This window comes from Gymnodraco acuticeps, unplaced genomic scaffold, assembly GCF_902827175.1.
Source record: "Gymnodraco acuticeps unplaced genomic scaffold, fGymAcu1.1, whole genome shotgun sequence".
NCBI lineage: Eukaryota > Metazoa > Chordata > Actinopteri > Perciformes > Bathydraconidae > Gymnodraco > Gymnodraco acuticeps.
Genome location: NW_022991837.1, coordinates 16363 through 36725, shown reverse-complemented (window position 1 = coordinate 36725; position 20363 = coordinate 16363). Strand labels below are relative to the sequence as shown.

The window sequence follows — 20363 nt, the reverse complement described above, 5'->3', positions numbered from 1 at the left end:
TGACTTTTTCTCATTTAAATCTGAAGGTAACTTTAAAGCTTGTAAGCTTTAGGTTTGAATGGTTCATAAGAATATAGACCCTCAAAGTGACCACAATGAAGCGTGAGCAGAAAGACACAGAATGAGCACCAAGGGACTGAGTTACTACAGAGAGACGTACAAACACCACCTGCTGATAAAGGACAACACAAAGAGGCGGAGCTGCTTTGAAGCAGAGCTTTTCAAAGTGTCTCTTACCTGGCACTCGCCTGAAATAAGGTCTATTTCATTACTGAACAGAGCGTCAGCATCTTCTGCAACTCTGAGGAACATGAACCAGGTTACTGGACATGGTGCACATTTCCAATCTCAGCTGATAGAGATCTGTCGTCCATAGTTCACTGATCAGGGCGTCTCCATGTGATGAACCAGGGAGACATTAACGGCCACATTGGAACAAACAAGGGATTACAGAAAACACAAGGAGGCGAAATATCTAGAGTTTCAAAGGTAAAAACTCCAAATATCCAAAAAGAGACATCACATGTGTACAAAGTTTCCCAACATGAATACAAAGAGACAGGAAGTGAGCACAGAAACTCCTTCAGAGCTGGATGGTGTTGCCTCTCCGTGACTTCATGCTGACTTGAAGCTGGAGGGAACACCAGAGAGCTGCTTGGTGCACTGCATTAGTTTACTTAGTGGAATGCTGTGCAGCCATACTTTCAGCTCCAGGAACCATTCAGACATCACAAGATGCAGCCTTTTCAGCACATGATGGGACACTTTGTACTTTTTCAAAACACTTTATACTTTTTGAAATATTCAGCTTTTTAAACTCTTTATGTAACTCAATGGGAGGAACCTTCAAATCCTCTTTTAGCTACACCGTGCACCAAAAGCTTCTCCTTCCACATACTTTCAGCTAGAGACTTCATTCCAACTTTAAAATGATCACAAGACATTCAGCTATTAAACATGTTCTTCAGATTTATGATATCTTTTACACTTTTTGAGATATTTCACTTAGTTTGGAGCTTGGTAAAGAGGCCTTCTATACATTTACAGTGGAGGAAACAAGTATTTAACCCCCTTCAGATTTTGTAAGTTTACCCACTTATTTTACAACTAAAAGCTCTTTTCAAAGGAAGAGCAGGTTGTAACCGAGGCTCTGTGGAGGTCAGAGTCTGAGCACTGCTCCTCCTCCTGGAATGAGTCAGCGTTTGATGAGCCCTCCCTCTTCTTCCTGCTCTCAGACACAGCCAGCTCCACTCTGTGTTTCCTGGCTCCTCCCCTTCAGACCCACACTGAGGAGGAGGGGTGAAACCAACATGTGGGTAAAGTACGAGAGCTGATAGGCCACATTCACTGCTCACACACATGCTGTCAGATCAGCTGTCACTAGTTTCAGTTCAGCTGGAGCGGGAAATGTTATCTTGTCCCATCTGTCTGGATCTACTGAAGGATCCGGTGAGCACTTCCTGTGGACACAGCTACTGCATGAAGTGTATTAAAGGCTTCTGGGACGGAGAGGATGAGAAGAAGATCCACAGCTGCCCTCAGTGCAGGCAGAGCTTCACACCGAGGCCTGTCCTGCTGAAGAACACCATGTTAGCAGCTTTAGTGGAGGAGCTGAAGAAGACTGGACCCCCAGCTGCTCCTGCTGATCTCTGCTATGCTGGAGCTGAAGATGTGGCCTGTGATGTCTGCACTGGGAGGAAGCTGAGAGCCTGTAAGTCCTGCCTCGTGTGTCTGGCCTCTTACTGTGACAAACACCTCCAGCCTCATTATGACGCAGCTCCATTACAGAAACACAAGCTGGTGGAGCCCTCCAAGAAGCTCCAGGAGAACATCTGCTCTCGTCACGACGAGGTGAAGAAGCTGTTCTGCCGCACTGATCAGCAGAGTATCTGTTCTCTCTGCTCTGTGGACGAACACAAAGGCCACGACACGGTGTCAGCTGCAGCAGAGAGGACTGAGAGGCAGAGAGAGCTGGAGGGGAGTCGACTCAACATCCAGCAGAGGATCCAGGACGGAGAGAAGGAGGTGAAGCTGCTTCAGCAGGAGGTGGAGGCCGTCAATGGCTCTGCTGATAAAGCAGTGGAGGACAGTGAGAAGACGTTCACTGAGCTGATCCGTCTCATGGAGAAGAGAAGCTCTGATGTGAAGCAGCAGCTCAGATCCCAGCAGAAGAGAGAAGTGAGTCGAGTCAGAGAGCTCCAGGAGAAGCTGGAGCAGGAGATCTCTGAGCTGAAGAGGAGAGACGCTGAGCTGAAGCTGCTGTCTCACACAGAGGATCACAACCAGTTCCTGCTCAGCTACCCCTCACTGTCAGCCCTCAGTGAAGCTACACACTCCTCCAGCATCAACATCCGTCCTCTGAGCTACTTTGAGGACGTGACGGCGGCCCTGTCAGCAGTCAGAGACAAACTACAGGACGCCCTGAGAGAGGGATGGACAAACGTCTCACCGACTGAAGCTGGGTTCTTCACATATTCACAGGAGATCACTCTGGATCCAAACACAGCATTCACATATCTGTTATTATCTGAGGGGAGCAGAAAAGCAACAGCCGTGGAACAACGTCAGTCTTATTCCAGTCACCCAGACAGATTCACTGGATGGTATCCTCAGGTCCTGAGTCGAGAGAGTCTGACTGGACGTTGTTACTGGGAGGTGGAGTGGAGAGGGGAAGGAGTTCGTGTAGCTGTCGCATACAAGAATATCAGCAGAGCAGGGGGGGAAAGTCTATTTGGAAACAATGACAAATCCTGGTCCTTAGTTTGTGACCAAAACAGTTTTACATTTATTCACAACAGTATCCTCACTCCCGTCTCAGGGCCTCTGTCCAGTGGCGTTGCGCAATATTTCGGGGCTCCCCCGCAGGTCGGACCATGGGGCCCCGCCCCCTCCCCTAAATCAATAATAGAGTGACATGGGATAGACATCGCGGCCACTTTTTTAAATGTTTATTTTTTCAGGCATCTTTTGTAAACAGTAGGCCTATAGGTCAGTAGGAACTTTCTGTATAGATACATCTGATTTAAACAGTAAGGTCAGTAGGAACTGTATAATAATATACATCTGATTGAAACATAATTGACAAATACAAACAAGTGGCTGTGTATTTTTTGTAACATGAAGGTATATTGTAGAACGTTATAGCCTATCATCATTGGAGTTCACACAACGGAACGGTTCACATAACATTCTGTATAAAAGAAAAGTAGCCTACAAAAAACAAGCAAATAAAACACATCCTATATAGGCTACAAAGAGGATGCAATCAGGAGCTGCTTTGTAGGCCTATTATTTTATACGAGCACATCTCCTGGCATTCTTCTGCGCAAAGTCCTGTATAACAGTCTTTAAATCTATACTGCGCGTGCGTCGGCTCTCAATACTAAGGACTGCTAACCCAGACAGTCTCTCTTGCGACATTGTGCTCCTCAAATATGTCTTTATTAATTGAAGTTTTGAGAAAGATCTCTCAGCACTGGCAACAGTCACGGGTATAGTTAAAAACAATTTCAATGCTGTGGCAACATCGGGGATACTTGGCAAAATGGACTGATTTTCAATGAGCAGGGTTTGTGCAAGGTCTTTGATTGTTCCACGCTCAATGTTCTTTATAGTAGGCCTAAGAGCATTCCGGAGGGACAGGATCTGGAAAGGAAACTCGGCTGACAGGTCGTCTTTATACTGGCCTGATAAAGCACTTGCGGACTCAGACAGATCCTTGTCTGTTGCGCGCAAAAGTTCGCGGGGAAGCAGAAAAGAAAATCGCTGTGCAACTTCGCTCATTCCAACAAATCGATTTTTGAGTTGGGCAACGACAATATCGATATTTGCGTAAAATACCGCCACTCTAAAATGCTCCCCTGGGTCTTGGAGCCGCTGGTCCTCGCAAAGCTCTGAAAAGTGCCTCTTTGTGCGCCTTGCGCGTCTTTCTTTGAAGAGACTGTGGACACCCCATGAGGATGCCAGGTCTTGCGCGTGCGCTTTTAAGCCATCAAACTCTCCTCGGAGTTGGGCAAGTGTATCGGTTGCGTTACCAAGCATTGCTGTCGCCTGTAAGAGGTCCACGTCTTTGCGCTGGAGAGCTTGGGACACAATGTTGACTGTTTCAAGGACCTTGCCCTGTATTACAGTCATTACAACAAACTCAAAGCTCTCCATGGCCTTTTTCAAGCCAGTCGCCTCGGCACGTTCCTCGCTTTTTTTGGAGAGCAAGTCTATCTTAGTTAGCGCTTGCATAATGTCAGCATAACGGAACCGCAATGATTGGACGGCGTCTTGTCTTGATGCCCATCGTGTCGGGCATAGTCTCTTCAGTGTAGGCTGGCCAGCCTTGGGCACTGAGAGGTGTGTTTCCAAAAGCTCCCATCGTTTGATGCTTCCACTAAAGAATACATATAGCCTTTCAACAGTGTCGTAGAAGTCTTTTATCTCAGGTATATTTTGGCATGCGTCATTGAGTACAAGGTTTAAATTGTGAGCAGCACAATGAATGTACACTGCGTTGGGCTCTTTATACCTTATGCGTTTTTGTACACCGGAGTAGACGCCACTCATATTGCTAGCCCCGTCATATCCTTGTCTGCGGCACTTCCCAAGTAGTATCCCCTTTCTCTCCATCGATTCGAGAATTTCTCTCTCTAGACCTGCAGCAGTTTGGTCTGTGACTGCATGGAAGCCCAAAAAACTTTAGTTTATTTTCACCTCTGTAGGGTTTCCATTTTCATCATTTGCTATAGTAACATATCTGAACACTTGACTCAGTTGGTCTACTTTTGAAATGTCCTGGGTAGTATCCATTATAATCGAATATAATTCTGCATTCTGTATGTCTGTAATGATTGTGTCCTGCACTTTTTTCGATAGCAATGAAATTATTTCGTTTTGAGTTTGAGGACTTAGGTAGTGCACCTTCTTTTTGCTTTCAATAAGCCTTTGCAGAACTGGATCATAACGCGCCATAAGTTCTATGGTAGATAAGAAATTACCATTATCTATATCACCTATTTTCTCCGGAAAGCAGAGTTGCGAGAGGCCAGTGTTAGTGTAACATCAGTTATTCTGGTTAGGACCTCGGTCCAAAACCCCACCTCTCTCTTAAACTCAGATGATATTTGCGCGTCAATGGTCAGATTATTTTTCCACGTATCATACACGACACATGCTGCCAAATGAGAGCGAGAGAATTCGTGTTCCTTAATCTTTTTAGAGAGACCCTGCCAATCATTTATTCCTATTCTCCACGCTTGGTGGAGGTGATGGGCAGACGGTCTGTCACCGAACAGCCAGCACTGCTCACAGTACACCCGGTCCATAGATGGCGAGTAACATAGCCACTTTCGTGGAATTCTACATCCAATTTTGGATGTTTTGTTATAGAACTCTTTTGAAAAGCACCTTCCCTTCCCATCCCTTTTGAATGGCCCTTCAGGCTTGCATGGCCCGTTATTCAGAATGTACCGTTTAACATCATCGTCTTCTAAATCTACAGGGAATTTCCCCCTATCAGTAGGGTATTCAGTCACAGAGTTGTCGCTGGCCAACGTGTCCCTGGGGTGGGTGGGAGCTGCTGTCACTGTCGGGGCACGGCTAGCTGGCTGGGCAACCTTGGCTATGTCTGAACTGGCCTCGGAGGGGGCACAGCTGACTTCTTGCTGACCTGCAAAAAGGAACGGATTATATTGCAATTCCAATGTAACCTGTAGCATACTGACTCGTACTGTTTATGGCGATTGGCGAATAAAACTTTCTATTATTCTAACCTGTCTCGAAGCGTGAGGCACGACTAGCTGACTCGGCTGTAACGGGGCTGCTGGGGTCTGTGGGGGCACGGCTAGCTGGCTGGGCAGCCTTGTCTATGCCTATGTCTGAACTGGCCTCAGAGGGGGCACAGCTGACTTCTTGCTGACCTGCAAAAATGAACGGATTAGATTCCAATTCCAATGTAACCTGTAGCATACTGGTTATGGCGAATAAAACTTTATATTATTCTAATGTCTAACCTGTCTCGAAGCGCGAGGCACGACTAGCTGGCTCGGCTGTAACGGGGCTGCTGGGCTGTCTGCCTGGACTCGGAGCTGACGGCCGGGGGCCGGGGGGGGTTGCTAGCGGTCTATCTGCAGTAACGTTAGAGTCTACGTCTACCTTTGCTGCCTGCCGGAACAATGACGTTATTTTAGGTAGTTTTGCCCTCTCCTGTTCGGCTTTCGCTCTCATTTTGCTTTTCTGAGCACCGCTTGGGTAGTGGCGCTTCATTTTTCATGTTTACCGGCAACGCAACTAATGAACGTTATTTATATGAGCAATGCTTCCCGCTTTGTTTTGAACGCTGCCCAGCCTGCCAATGAACATTAGTTATCAGCCGGCTAGCCCTATCGCAGATGAGCAAATAATTATAATGATACACTGTTGTACTACTACAGGCAGCGTACACATGACGTAGCAACATAGCAGGGAGGGGGGGGCCCCGCCCTCTGCACCCTGTTCCCGCGTTACGAAATCTAAGAGGATAGCCTACAGTGGGGGCGGGGCCCCCTAAGCTCCGGGGCTCCCCCGCACCGCGGGGGGTGCGGGGGCCTCCGCTACGCCACTGCCTCTGTCCTCCAGAGTAGGAGTGTACCTGGATCACAGAGCAGGTGTTCTGTCCTTCTACAGCGTCTCTGAAACCATGACTCTCCTCCACAGAGTGCAGACCACGTTCACTCAGCCGCTACATGCTGGACTTTATGTTTATTTTAATTATGGAGACACTGCTGAGTTTTGTAAACTCTAATAGTCTGAAGTCCTTGGAAGAACTCTTCTACTTCTTGAACTCACCGTGTGTCCATCAGAGCTGATTGTCCATGTCTTCACTGCAGAGATCAGCTGTCACTCAAACATGATGGGTGGGGCTTGAACGTCTTCTCATGAGTTGTTCTGTAGATGTTGGACTTTCTCCCGGCTCCTTCCTGTGTCTGTGTAGCATGGAGGCTGTCACTGCTCAGGAGGATCCTTGCTCACCTGGAAACTTTGCTCTAAAGATTTGCTGGATGTTTCTTTTGATTCATGTTGTTGTTTCTCTTGTAGTGCACGAGTCTTCAGAGACATTTAGAATCACATGTATTACTTTGACAGATTCCATGTTATTGCTGCCCAAATGAACCAACACATTCAACCCAGATGGCAATGCATGCTGGGATTTGGTGTTTATATGATATGAAATCCGGAAAACATTTTAAAAGAATAAAGAATACTTAATTCCGAGCGCTCTTGCTATTCTCTTGGAAGTCATCAACATACGGCATTGTAATACACGGTTCGGCTGCATTGTATATTACAGATCTACCGTAGATATTATTTATAGAGCCCTGATGAAGAAGACCTTTGGAAAAACTGAGAAAATGCCGCCGAAACTGAATACTTGACGTGGATCATAAATATATTCAAAAATTAAACAACATCTTCAATTTCTCTTCACACAATACGTCTCCTTGCAGTATCAACACTAATTCGGCTGACTTTTACATTTGATCTAATTCACAGATAGGTTATATTTACACCATAACGGTGCACAGCTGATATAAAAGGACTGTAGTTTTTAAAGATATTACTGATTTTCTTTGAATGTAAGAATGTAAATACTGAGTCTGAAATAGTATAGCAATATGCTGTAAAATGATGTGAAAGCATGCATACAATTACACATCTTCAGATGTTGTACATACATAAGTGTCCTACACTAATAATACAAAGTTATTATGGCTGTGTGTACCTTGTGTGCACCTCCTAGTGGTTAAAGCACGTTATTGAATTATTGTGTTTTATTTGATTAAAAAAATATTAAGAGTACATACTTTCATAGGGGGAAAGAATAAATATAGAATATAAAAAATCAAGAAGATACTATAAGTCATCTCTACAATAAAACAGTTTAGTGCAGGATGTACAAAGATATTAATAGGAGGAGGTGCAAAACAGAAAAACGAATTAACCTTTATTTAAACATTAAATAACACTTTAAGTTAAGGTCTTCTTTTAAATAAGAAAAACACTTTGGGGGTATCTATCTACAGATAAATATTAAGCCTGACAAAGTACTTAACGTCTAATATATTGCTTTCCTGCAATGTTAACTATGTTGAAGCACTTATTTTAACTGATATTATACATATGAATTATACTCTTATGTAGATAGAATAAGAAATGTGCAGAATATGACAGTTTAATGGTGGAGGTTCACACATATTGATAGATGTCTTGTAATGCACTGTTGAGGAACCTGTGATCCAAGTGTTTCATTCATTGCATAACTACACCGTAGTTGTGTATATGATATGTCAATACACCTTTGAAAATCTTGAAAGGGATGTGCAAAATAGCCATAATATACAGTCTTTAATTAACTATTAGTAGAGAATAACGAGTAATGAATATACTTTATTACTCGTTTCCATTCATGTCAATTGCAGATACATGTTTAGTCTTCTCAAGCACCAACTATCAAATATCTCTCCTGATTGTTGGCACTTGACAATCACCTTACCTGAATGTTACTCAGGTGTAACTAAAGTCTGATTTAAGGGTTGTTTATATTTCACATAATTAATCAGAATCTGCAAAGTAACTCAAATAAATGCAGTGGAGTAAAAATACCAGGTTAACCTCTGAATTGTAGTGGAGTAGAATTACAAAGTAACAATGAGCTGTCATGTGGGTATTAATGCTGCGCATTATGGACACAAGCGATTTTCACCCATTTATTAATTATATGTTTTACATTTGATAACACCAATGTGTTTAATACTGGCAACTTCTAATTGTGGGGAAAACGAAAACGTTCAGTAGAGACGTCCCATAGAACATTTTGCGAAACACAATAGCCAGCATGTGTAGTTCTGGGGGGGGCGTTCGATTCCAGTTTTGGATAGTCTGGCGTGGTTTCGTTCCATTTCACACAGCTGTTTGACGCTCTGCGTAACCTTACGGGACTGTAGTCCTAAACGATAGCTGGGGATTATGGGTAGTGTAGTGTCTTCGGCCATCCTAAACTCAGAAATGTTGACAATCGCAATGATGCTCGAAATGTCCCTTATAGGCCAACGTCTGTTTCCGGTTTTTTATTTTATTTTGAAATTCAGTCTCTGACGGACGCCAAAAAAGCCCGAGATTATGGAATTAAACCAATAAATAAAAGCAAGGATAATTGTGTGTTATTGGTGAGTAAATAACAGTGTGTTATTTTGAAAAGAATATCGAATTAGAAGGAAAAAATATTTAAAAATACAGATTTCCGTATTCTGAGGCTCTGAGACATTTATTTTCCTCACAGACGGAAACAAAAGTCCGAAATTATACGATTTAAAATAAAGGCAATAACTGTGGCTTGATATTGAGTAAGAACATGTTTTTATGAACCACACAGCTTCCGGTCTTCCTCGACCCGACCGGAGAAAAAGACGTGCTGCAGGCAGTAGAAATACATTGCTTTTAAAATCGTGCTGTGCAACACGAAAAAAAGGGGCAAATCGTGTTGGGGAACACGAATCAATAGATTAAAAATCGTGTTGGTGAACACGAAATGCCGTGAGACTGGGTTGGGTGGTGGGAGCTTTTGCATGGGTCTTCCTGCCCCATGATGAAACATATCAGTGTCATTATCTGGTGAGCATCCTTCAGAAGGCGTCCTTAAATGCCCGCTAACCTTTAACAGCCTTTACTGTCAGAGTATCAGTGGGATATCAGTCAGAACTCGTCTGTCTGGTTTTCTGTCAGCAGGTACGATAACGATAATGGCCGCTGTGAACGATCTCCTCTCTTCTATCTCTAGAACAAACTACTAGAATCAAAATATACTTAAAGTACCAACAATACACATTTGGAGGAGAGGATGTGAACCTTGATTAGTTTTTAAATCAGGGTTATTCAACTAAATATAGATGTCTGAACTCTTCCGGTGTGGTGGTGTTTTCATTGTAATGCAGGATGGCCCTCTGCTGGAAACACTCAGTACTGCACCCTCCATTCAACATCAATTATGTTGTTACAGAAGAAGCATCATTGTGTTCAGACATAAAATACAAATACTTAAAAAGTTGAATAGAGAAAAAAAATGAAAAATATGATATTGTAGTGATCACTAATTAACTAGGTTACATAATTCACTCATGGAACTACGGGTTGGGGGTATTGTTTCCGCACGGACATTTGTGTTGCTGACTGTATTTATTGTGTGCCCTCCTTGCTTCTTCCTCTTTGCTTCCCGGGCTTCAAGCCATGTGCTTTTCTCTTGCTTAATAAAGCCAACTTTGCACCTTCGATGCCGCGCCTCTGACTCCCTTCTCTCGGCACTACAATATCAAATATCAACAATATAAAAATTCTGGATAATTAAAATGTTCTAAAAAAAAGTCAAGAGTACTGCAGTTAGTAACATGAATATATGTTTACACTACAGGAGTATACTGTATATCAGTGACGTGCGGTGAGGTTCATGGCTGGTGAGGCACTGACTCTTTCAGAGTCAGATTTACAAATATTATATTTTGACCTTAATTGAAATACTCGGTTATTTTCAAAAGCTTTTTTAGTCTGATGCTTCAATTCATTTTAAACAGACCGTTCAACAAAAGGATAACCAACATCTAAATATTGGATTGTTCTTTCTTAGTAAGATCCCATTTTCATTACAATGGTGGTCTCACCTTGATTTGAAGATGAAGTCCATGCTCTCCTTCTGGACAACAATCTCCATTACTTTTTTGTAAAAGTCCTCCTTATCTTCCTCTCGTTTCAAAAGTCTAGCTTGTTGTTTGCATCTACCGTCTCTGCGTAGAATAACAGTAGCAACAAGAACCCGTGGGCTCACGTGCGCCCCCTTCAGTGCGGCAGAGGTTATGGCTGCCTCCCCTGGTGCTTTTTTCATTGCCGTTGTATGATGAGACCAGCGAGCCTAAATATCATATATACGTGAAATAAGTTATTTAGAGACTATGGATGGCGAGGATAAATGTAATAAAGGAATCTACAAACATTACATTGGTGACCTACAGTGAGATGGTGCAGGCATGCGCTTAGTGCTCGCTTTCCAGCCAGTTTCTGCGAGGTGACGCATTCTGAGGTGAGGCAGAGCTCATCTGTGCCTCACCTCACCACACAGTAACTTGCTTGAGCGCGCTCACAAAATAAGTGCCCGCGTTAAATTAGTGCCCGCGCTCCAGCCAGTTACTGTGGGCTTACGTGAGGCAGAGCTCGTCCCTGCCTCACTCTTCATCGCTCCCATGTAGTTGTAGCGGAGCTCGGCACATTTGTTGATTTTGACTATAAAAAGCGATTGGAATCAAACAGAAATCACATTTACAACACAGATCACTGGAGACATGTTATTATTATTACTATTTAGTTTTTCTTTAGTTGTTTTTCCGTTTCATTGGAGTATGACAGGTGAGGCTCTGCCTCCCCTGTCTCCCCTGACTGCACGTCGCTGTGTGGTAGTGATGGGAATCATTTGGCTCACCAAGAAGAGCCGGCTCTTCCGGCTCCCAAACGGCTCTTCATTTGACCACGTATACCTTTTCAATCGAATGTAGCTCTGTTTTGATGATTTATATGTGTAAACATATTTAACTTTAATATAAATGCTGTGGCCAATTGTTTTCCTTGCATTTACAGACCCTTGTAACTCTCTGATTGTAGAACCACGCTAAACACGTAGGCGGCGTGTGAGGCTCAGGTTTGGGAAGGCTAAAGAACTTTTGCTAACACTTTATATTAAGGTACACAAATTAACCATCAACTAGTTGTTAACTAACATGCATATTATCAGTATATTAGCTCTTTATTAGCCATTATAAAACACTTAGTAATGCCTTATTCTGCATGACCATATTCTCCAAGTAATAAGCCATTAGTTGAGAGTTTTTCCTCAATAACCCTCTAATTAGTGCTGATTTATTGCAAGTAAGGAAGTTGTTGAACATGAGTTTTGGTCTCTGCTCAATATGGGCCTAATAAGGCAGCAGTACCACAAGAATAGTCTCCCACAATAACACTTAACAAATATGATCTATTCTTATGTAACAAGACATGAAACTATAAGTGTTAATTGAGTCTAAATAACAAAACATTTGGTATTTATATCTAAGAACATGTTTTGAATATTAGACATGGAACATATGGAATCATTCATTTATATACTCGTAATATCATGATGAATGACATGAAACCCATTGAGTTGTTCAGCACTCTTTATTTGTTGTTAATCACCTTTGAAACAGGGAAGAGTAGCCAAAGCTGCTCGATGGCAGTCACCAGAACAACATATTTTGCAAATGTATTTGTTTGTTTCTCAGAGCCAGTGTGAGAGAATCAAAGGCTGCATGTAAAGACTTATGGTCGGATACATCTTTGAAGTGTTACTGACTGAGTTCGACGAAGGAGTAGGTGTAATGAAGGGTGCCACCTTCTTCAAGAACGCATGCATGCTCATGGGTTCCCAGCCTAATTATCCGCCGGCAGACTCCAAGCAGCTCATCGGATCCGATGTCCTCGTCATAAACCTCAAGCCTCATCACACCATACTCTCGGGCGTTGACGTGAGTGAACTCTTCCTTCCACCAGGGGTTTTGGTTGTTGTCGCGAACTGATGTTTCACCCAGAGTGGCAGATCCGTAGAAAATCTTGACATAGCCATCCGGAGATCCCAGAAAGCCTGAATCAAGATTGCTGGCCCGCAGGTCAAACACCTTGAGCTGGGCTTCAGCCACTGTCAGAGCGCACAGGAGCAGGAGCAGGAGCGGAGAACAGGAGGCCATGGCTGCAGGAGCTGTGGAAGATGAACATGTTAGAAACATGTCACTGGTCACCGGCTTGATCTTCAATATCAGGATGTCTTTATTATGCTTGCAAGAATGCTAGTCATCATCACATCAGGTTGCATGGGACAAAGAGTCACTTTAGTGGAGTCCTTGATATGCTACAAGAGAGGGTGTTACAGTCAACAAGACGGACGAATACTGGTGTTTGTTTGAACTGGGTTTCCATTTACTTTGTATCTCTTAACCTTCAAAACACACATATCGATGGTGTGGAAAGCTCCCACACACTGCAGAAACAGCCCTTCCAAAAACAAGCTACATATTCTTGAATCAAGTCAGATGTTCCTGTATCAAGCAAAACAATCAGCCAATGGGGAGCGCCACATTAGCTCGGCTAGGATTCCTAAAACTAGGATTAAAATCTAGCGACTGAAAGACCGGATCGGGCCTTGGGACTAGACACACATGCTTATTACAAGCAATGATTCCTGCATTATTTAAGAAAGAAGAACTTCAAGTGAGTGTTCTGGTTGAGTTGACTAAGAATGTACTTCTTAAATAAGATTTATAATTAGCAAAGAAAGCTTACAATAAGAATCATTCGCTTTAATTGGCACAATATATTCGTGACTTTGTCTTAAAGTTGAATGTAAATCTTACATTAAGTTTAAAAATGGTGTACACCACACCACAGCTTCATGACATGTTACTTGTTAGACGCTTTTATCCAAAGCGACTAACATACTCAATACAGAGTCTATAGAACATGCTCTCAGCTCACTGTGTGTAGCTGGCATCCAGATGTTTGTATTGCAATTAGCTTGAGCTTTTCCTCACATGTGCAACACGCCATCGCAACACAGTGACAAACATGAGCAACACATTGAGCAAACATGCCGGTTGTTGAGACCCAAAATAAATGTTTGATCAAATGGGAATACTGCTGCTAGACCAGGGGTGCCCAACCAGTCGACCGATCGCGGGGAGATTCCCAGTCGATCGCGAGATGTGTCTAAAAATAGAACAACAATATTCTGTTTTATCGTTAATGTCCTGTAACATAATCTTCCTGTGCCAGAATAATGCACTTGAACGCATCAAAGCTTTGTGATTGGCCGGCGTGACCCCTGTGTCGGGGCGTCGCTGGTGGGCAGTGGGCACTAGTTCGCTAACGTTGTCCGTGTCAACAGGAGTGACAGTCCGCACACACACAAGACCGCAATTATGGCAGAAGCAAAACATATATAATTTTCACTCCGAGTGGGAGGATGATTATTTTTGTATCTATTCCAATTCAAAGTCCATCTGTCTCATCTGCAATGCGAGCGTGGCTTTATCGAAGAAGGGTAATTTAGGAGCGGCATTTCAAAACAGTGCACAAACGCTACGAGACGGAACTCCCTCCTAATTCTGCCCTACGCTCCAAAAGGGGAGGGGCCTGAGAGCACAGCTAAATGCACAGCAGTCCATTTTCACCAGGCCCAACAACAAGAGCAAGGCTGCTACCAGAGCATCTTATCGTGTCAGTCACGTTCTTGAGAAACACATGAAGTCTTTCAAAGACGGCGAAGTTGTGAAAGAAGCATTCCTGGAGGCTGCGACGCGCTTTTTGGGGACAGTAAAAATAACAGAAGCATTTCAACAGGTTTTTGATATAATAAAAACTCAAGTTAGATACCGTTATTAATCAGCTGTAAGCTGTTTGAACTTAGTCATTATAATTATTGTACAAAATGGTATAAGAATGCAAACTTAAATTGATTATAGTCTATCATCAATTCAGGTTAAGAAACTAGTGTTGCTTGCTTCTTATTTTAAAGGCATTTCTTTTTATAATCTACTAAAATGCAACAAAAAAAGGGTTTGATTCTATTAATGTTGTCTTTTTTATTGCACGTTGGCAGCAGATTCCTGTGTAGCTTCAGATCTGAGTCGTCTTATTAGTAAGCCTCATTTATACTTTTGTAGCAACACTATTTGTATATAATGGCAAAGAAAGGGTTCAGAGTCTTTCCTTTTCTTCCTGAGTCATATGTGGCAGCACGGTTCAATGCTTCTTGAAAACATTACTCACTGTAGTGACGTGTGAATAAACTCCAACTCTGTATCAACAACACTGTTGTGTAACTTCAGTTCAATACTTGTATGTGTGTAGATTAGAAAGAGGTAAGATAAAGGATCTGCAGTATTTTATGAAGTATTAATCGTACAAAGGTCAGTTTTATACAAGTAGAAGTGTGTATTTACCTGGTAGGAGGCTGTCAGTAATGCCTCTCTATTTGGACAGGTAGATCTCGGCAGACTGGCAACTTTAAAAGTAGCTCTCGGTTCAAAAAAGGTTGGGCACCCCTGTGCTAGACAAAGAACAGATGCTCCCGGCTCAGGTTACTCTGAAGAACTGAAAAGGTAAAGCACAAACGCTGTTCTGAGCAAAATGACAGGAACATTTGAATATTATTATGATGAACAGAGCAGTATTACCTGTAGTCCTGATGCTGGTCTCTCTGCACACTGTGTGCTCGTCCTTACGTTTTTAAAGGCCAGCAAACCTCTTATCAGCTTCATCCCGCCCTCCCACCACACATCGACCAACCTGCTACACGACCTGCTACTCGACCTGCTACACGACCTGCTACACGACCTGCTACACGACCTGCTACACGACCTGCTACACGACCTGCTACTCGACCTGCTACACGACCTGCTACACGACCTGCTACTCGACCTGCTACACGACCTGCTACACGACCTGCTACACGACCTGCTATACGACCTGCTACACGACCTGCTACACGACCTGCTACACAAACTGCTACTCGACCTGCTACACGACCTGCTACACGACCTGCTACTCGACCTGCTACTCGACCTGCTACTCGACCTGCAACTCGACCTGCAACACGACCTGCTACTCGACCTGCTACTCGACCTGCTACTCGAACCATTCAACGGGGTCATCAATACATGTCCACTTGGCACAGAGGAGGAGATCAGGAACAAGGAGTGCGGACATGTCAAACTGCAGCTGGCATTTCTCAAGAGGTCAAAGACCCTATTCATTAGTCCATGATCAAACATGTGTGTCCAGGCCAGGGAGACTGTAGTGGAAGGTGATCAATAGAATACATATTGATCAGTCAGCATATTCATATACATCGCACTGGAATAACTCAATATGAGCTGGAGATGGCTTTGAAGAATGACCTGCAGCTGTAAAGCGGACCCTGTCCCAATTCATGAGGAACTCTCAAGATGACAATAGAATGTTCTGGTATTGGGCAAAGTGCTCCCCCTGCTGGTGAACACGTGCTATCACTTTGAGTCATCTTCTGCTTTTCCAGGAACAATCTGGAGCAAAGAATAAAGGGACAGATGAGCATAGTTTGTATTCTTTTTCAAAGATGTTGATATTTGCTTCACGTTCTCTCTCTAAGGAAGAAAAGGTGAAAACAAACCTGAAGAAAGTCCTCCGTGAGCGTAAGAGAAGGATCTCCAGCAGCCTGACAGCAACATGGAGGAGGCCATGAAGGAATGCTCTGACAGGAAGACAGAAGATCACTACAGACATAGAAATACACCTCTACACATTTTGATGTCAACATGTTTCTGTTTGATGAAGGAGCAAAAGCAATGAAAGGAGAAGGCACGCTGAGAAACACGAGGGGAACCATTGAAATGCACCTTCAAGGTTCAAAAGACGCCATGTTTGCTAAGGCTGAAGACGCCATGATGGAACAGCTGAGAGACCTGATGCTTTGTCACATTTCCTCCTGCAGTCAAATGAAACTAGGAGCACTGCAACACAAACAGACATGTCCACACATGTCAGTGTTAAGTGATCAATATTTCAAAGCTGATTGAGTGGGAGATCCCGGAGAAAGTGGAGAGCGCGATGCAGGAATCAATCCAGCTGTCACTCAAACCGATTGGTGTCTCCATCCCAGGTGAAGGAGACACAACAACATCACAAACAATGCTGTACATTTGATGGTCATTTAAAATACATTTCCATTCGTCGATTCAATGAATCCACTTATTTGAAACAATATGTTTTGGTTTGTTTTTTAGATGTAAGTGCTGAGCTTGAGATGCTGAAGAACTACTACAACGAACTGACCGAAGGCCCAGATGATGATGCCGTTCTTTGGTAAAACTCCATTTATACATCATGTAACATATATATGTTGTCTGGATTATGACTTGTTTTCTGAATAACACGAACATCAATCAATGTTTATTTATAGCCCAATATCACAAATGTTACATTTGTCTCACTGTACTTCACAGTTTGTACAGAATATCAGTATACGACACCCTCTGTCCTTAGACCCTCTGTCCTTAGACCCTCTGTCCTTAGTAGGGCTGAACGATATACCGTGTCATGGCGATAACCGCGGTATGCGCATGCGCGGTATTCACACCGCAGGGACGTGCGGTTTTATTCATTTTTTTAAAAAATGCTAACGCACTTTAGCACAGAATTCAAAATAAAGATACCCTTATTACTTATCGTAGCTGCACATACAATATATCCGATTAAAGCTGAGACTCCACAGATTATTTAAGTATAGTATAAGCGATCCGATCTCGCAACAGGGGAAGCAAACACAGACATCACAACACGTACCTTTTACGGAGCTTTTACGGGAGATCGTCTCGCCGTAGCTGTCAATCTGATCAAAAGACGTGTTCAATGGCATTAAAACGAGAAGGAAAAAACGCGGCTGAATCGGTTGATCCATAGGTTGATAATGTATCTGTGGCTTTGAAGCAATTGTTTATAATCCATAACTCCATTTTTATGTAAAAATCGGATCACAAAAGTTAGCTGCTAATGGTAGCCACCTTGGTGGTATGCAGCTTCCGGTTTTGGCTACGCGTCGTCACTCTCACTCCTTATTTGTTCATGTGTTGGTGTGTGTAAAACTTCCCCTGATATTTGACCTTTTTAGACAGATTTAGCACAAAAAAAACCCTCTTTTGGGGCCATTTGGGTGGATTTTCCATATCTCTGGCCCACCTTGCTGGATTTTGACATGTGACATCTCTTTCTGACCGTCAGCCAATGGAATCGAGGGGAAATCACACAGTCCTTATTTGGTAATGTGTGTGTGAGAGACTTCCGCATGGCCAAGACCGGAAGCAGCAGCCACTCTGGTGGCTACCATTAGCAGCTAACTTTTGCTCTGCGATATTTACATAAAAATGGAATTATGGATTATAAATTAAATCATTTTTTTATACAGAGACGTTAAAAACCTATGGATTAACCGATTCAGCCGCGTTTTTTCTTTCTCGTTTTAATGCCATTGAACACGTCTTTTGATCAGATTGACAGCTACGGTGAGACATCTCCCCTCGAAGCTACGTAAAGGTAAGTGTTGTGATGTCTGTGTTTGCTTCCCCTGTCCGAGTTCAGATCACTCAGTGATGATACTATATACCTAAATAATCTGTGGAACCTCAGCTTTAATCGGATATCTTGTATGTGCAGCTACGATAAGTAATAAGGGTACTTTTATCTTGAGTTCTGTGCCAAAGTGCGTTAGCATTTTTCGCTCAGGGGTCATTTAGATGCTTCTTATGAAACTTGTGTTTTGTTTTGGTATAAAATAGTTTGTATCGTCAGTTAGCTGAGATTATTTCCGTTAATCTGGTATAACACATTAATAGGTTCTTAAATATTACGATCCCCTGAGACACTGTCGTGAAAAAAAAAAGTAAAGTACCCGCCGGGACTTTGGGGTTTAACAGGTTAAAAAAAACGCGATATATACCGCAGGGGGGGAAAAAACCGTGATGTCAGTTTTTTTCAATACCGTGCAGCCCTAGTCCTCAGACCCTCTATCCTTAGACCCTCTGTCCTTAGACCCTCTGTCCTTAGACCCTCACATCGTACAAGGAAAAACTTCCAGAGAAAACCCACAGTTTAAAGGGAACATGGCAGAAACCTCAGGGAGAGCAACAGAGGAGGGATCCCTCTCCCAGGACGGACAGACGTGCAATAGATGCCGTGTGTAAATTGAAAAGATAATACATTTGCAACATAGGTAGTAAAGCACCCAGATATTGTTTTAAACTGTATTAAAGTAAACAGGTATTATCTTGAACTGTATTGAAGTGAACATGTATTAGTTGGGACTGTTTAAAGTAATCCTATATATCTAAACCTTCTTACTTACACTCCATGACCCAGAGACCCTGACACACACATACACCCCCCTCCTGTCTTCATGCAGCACACACACATAAACTCCTCAACCCAGATATCAGCAACACACACACATATGCCTCTGCTTATCAGCATGCACACACACACACATACACTTTCCCTCACTAACACACACACATGTTCTTTTTTCAAGGTTCCTTGCTGGGAATAATCCGAAGCACCAATATTTCTGTGTACAATGTTTGATTGTTTTAAAAGAATAGTTGGTGTGAAATCTTCCCTGGGAAATTAAAGGAGTTGGGTCCGGTATAAGATACAAAGTGATTCTGACCTTGTATAGTTCCGATGCTGTCACGCTCTGTTCAGAAGAAAGATACTTTTTCCCAGAACTCTAATTCGCTTAGGAGTAAAATGGGACGGAAGAGCCGACACACATCTCCGCCCCAAATATGTCCATATATACTGTTGTTTCTTCATGCAAAATGCCCCCTGTTTCTGACTGGCTGGTCCCGATATCTGTATCGCACGGCAGTGGAGCGGGGAGTCCGGAGTGTTCTGTTTCAGGGCACTCTGTATTTCGTATTGTGTTTTTTACTGTATTAAAATCAGATTATTGTTATAACTTTTATGCCGGTGTGTTGAACTCCCTCTTTTATCAATCTGACCAGGCTCATCTAACGGACGGCGCGGAGCACAGGTGGGCTTTAAGCCACAGATATTGTGTTTGCTCCTACAGTAGTCCAAATGTTTGGAAATGCATGTGTGTATAATAGGAAGATGAATCCACGAGGATATCCATCCAGGACCTATGATCCAGGACCACAGCCACGACTCAAGATCCAGGGCTTGCGATCCAGGACAGAGGAGCGCAGGATCATCCATGACTCCGGATCCCGGCGTATATAGACACCAAGAAGAAAGAGATTTGGGGAAGCTGGGTTAATCGGACCCAACCCTGCATACTTGGAACGCAATGCCCTAGTAGGACAGTAGGGTATAATGAGTTCTTTAAGGTAAGATGGCGCCTGCCCATTAAGGGCTTTGTAGTAGAGTGCTTTTATTCCAGTAGTGATGAACCGGGTCAAGCAGCTGCAGTGCGTCCATGATGTGCACAGGTAGGCTTTAGTGAAGCTGATGATCCAAACTGTTAACAAGTGTTTGTACTGTTTAATGCATTATAACTTATTCTGTTTATGCTATCAATCTGCAAGTCTCTGTATATCTGTACATTCTACTATCCTATGTATATACAGTATACTCCTGTAGTGTAAACATATATTCATGTTACTAACTGCAGTACTCTTGACTTTTTTTAGAACATTTTAATTATCCAGAATTGTTATATTGTTGATATTTGATATTGTAGTGCAGAGAGAAGGGAGTCAGAGGCGCGGCATCGAAGG

The 20363-nt window shown here is 43.0% G+C and overlaps 2 protein-coding genes across 2 annotated transcripts; one reads left to right on the top strand and one right to left on the bottom strand.

The window, feature by feature from the left end:
• The first annotated feature begins 53 nt into the window (after nucleotides 1–53).
• On the top strand, nucleotides 54–7190 carry LOC117535374 (tripartite motif-containing protein 16-like). Its single transcript, XM_034199820.1, has 2 exons — nucleotides 54–2800; nucleotides 6570–7190. The coding sequence occupies exons 1-2, from the start codon at nucleotides 1360–1362 to the stop codon at nucleotides 6767–6769; spliced, it is 1641 nt and encodes a 546-aa protein (XP_034055711.1). The 5' UTR covers nucleotides 54–1359; the 3' UTR covers nucleotides 6770–7190.
• A 5010-nt stretch (nucleotides 7191–12200) lies between these two features.
• Nucleotides 12201–15376, bottom strand: LOC117535366 (perforin-1-like). The gene is made up of 3 exons (XM_034199814.1): nucleotides 15270–15376; nucleotides 15036–15186; nucleotides 12201–12796 (listed from the first exon to the last, which is right to left on the bottom strand). Exon 3 carries the CDS (start codon nucleotides 12783–12785, stop codon nucleotides 12387–12389), a length of 399 nt encoding a protein of 132 aa, XP_034055705.1. The 5' UTR covers nucleotides 12786–12796; nucleotides 15036–15186; nucleotides 15270–15376; the 3' UTR covers nucleotides 12201–12386.
• Between the last annotated feature and the right edge of the window lie 4987 nt (nucleotides 15377–20363).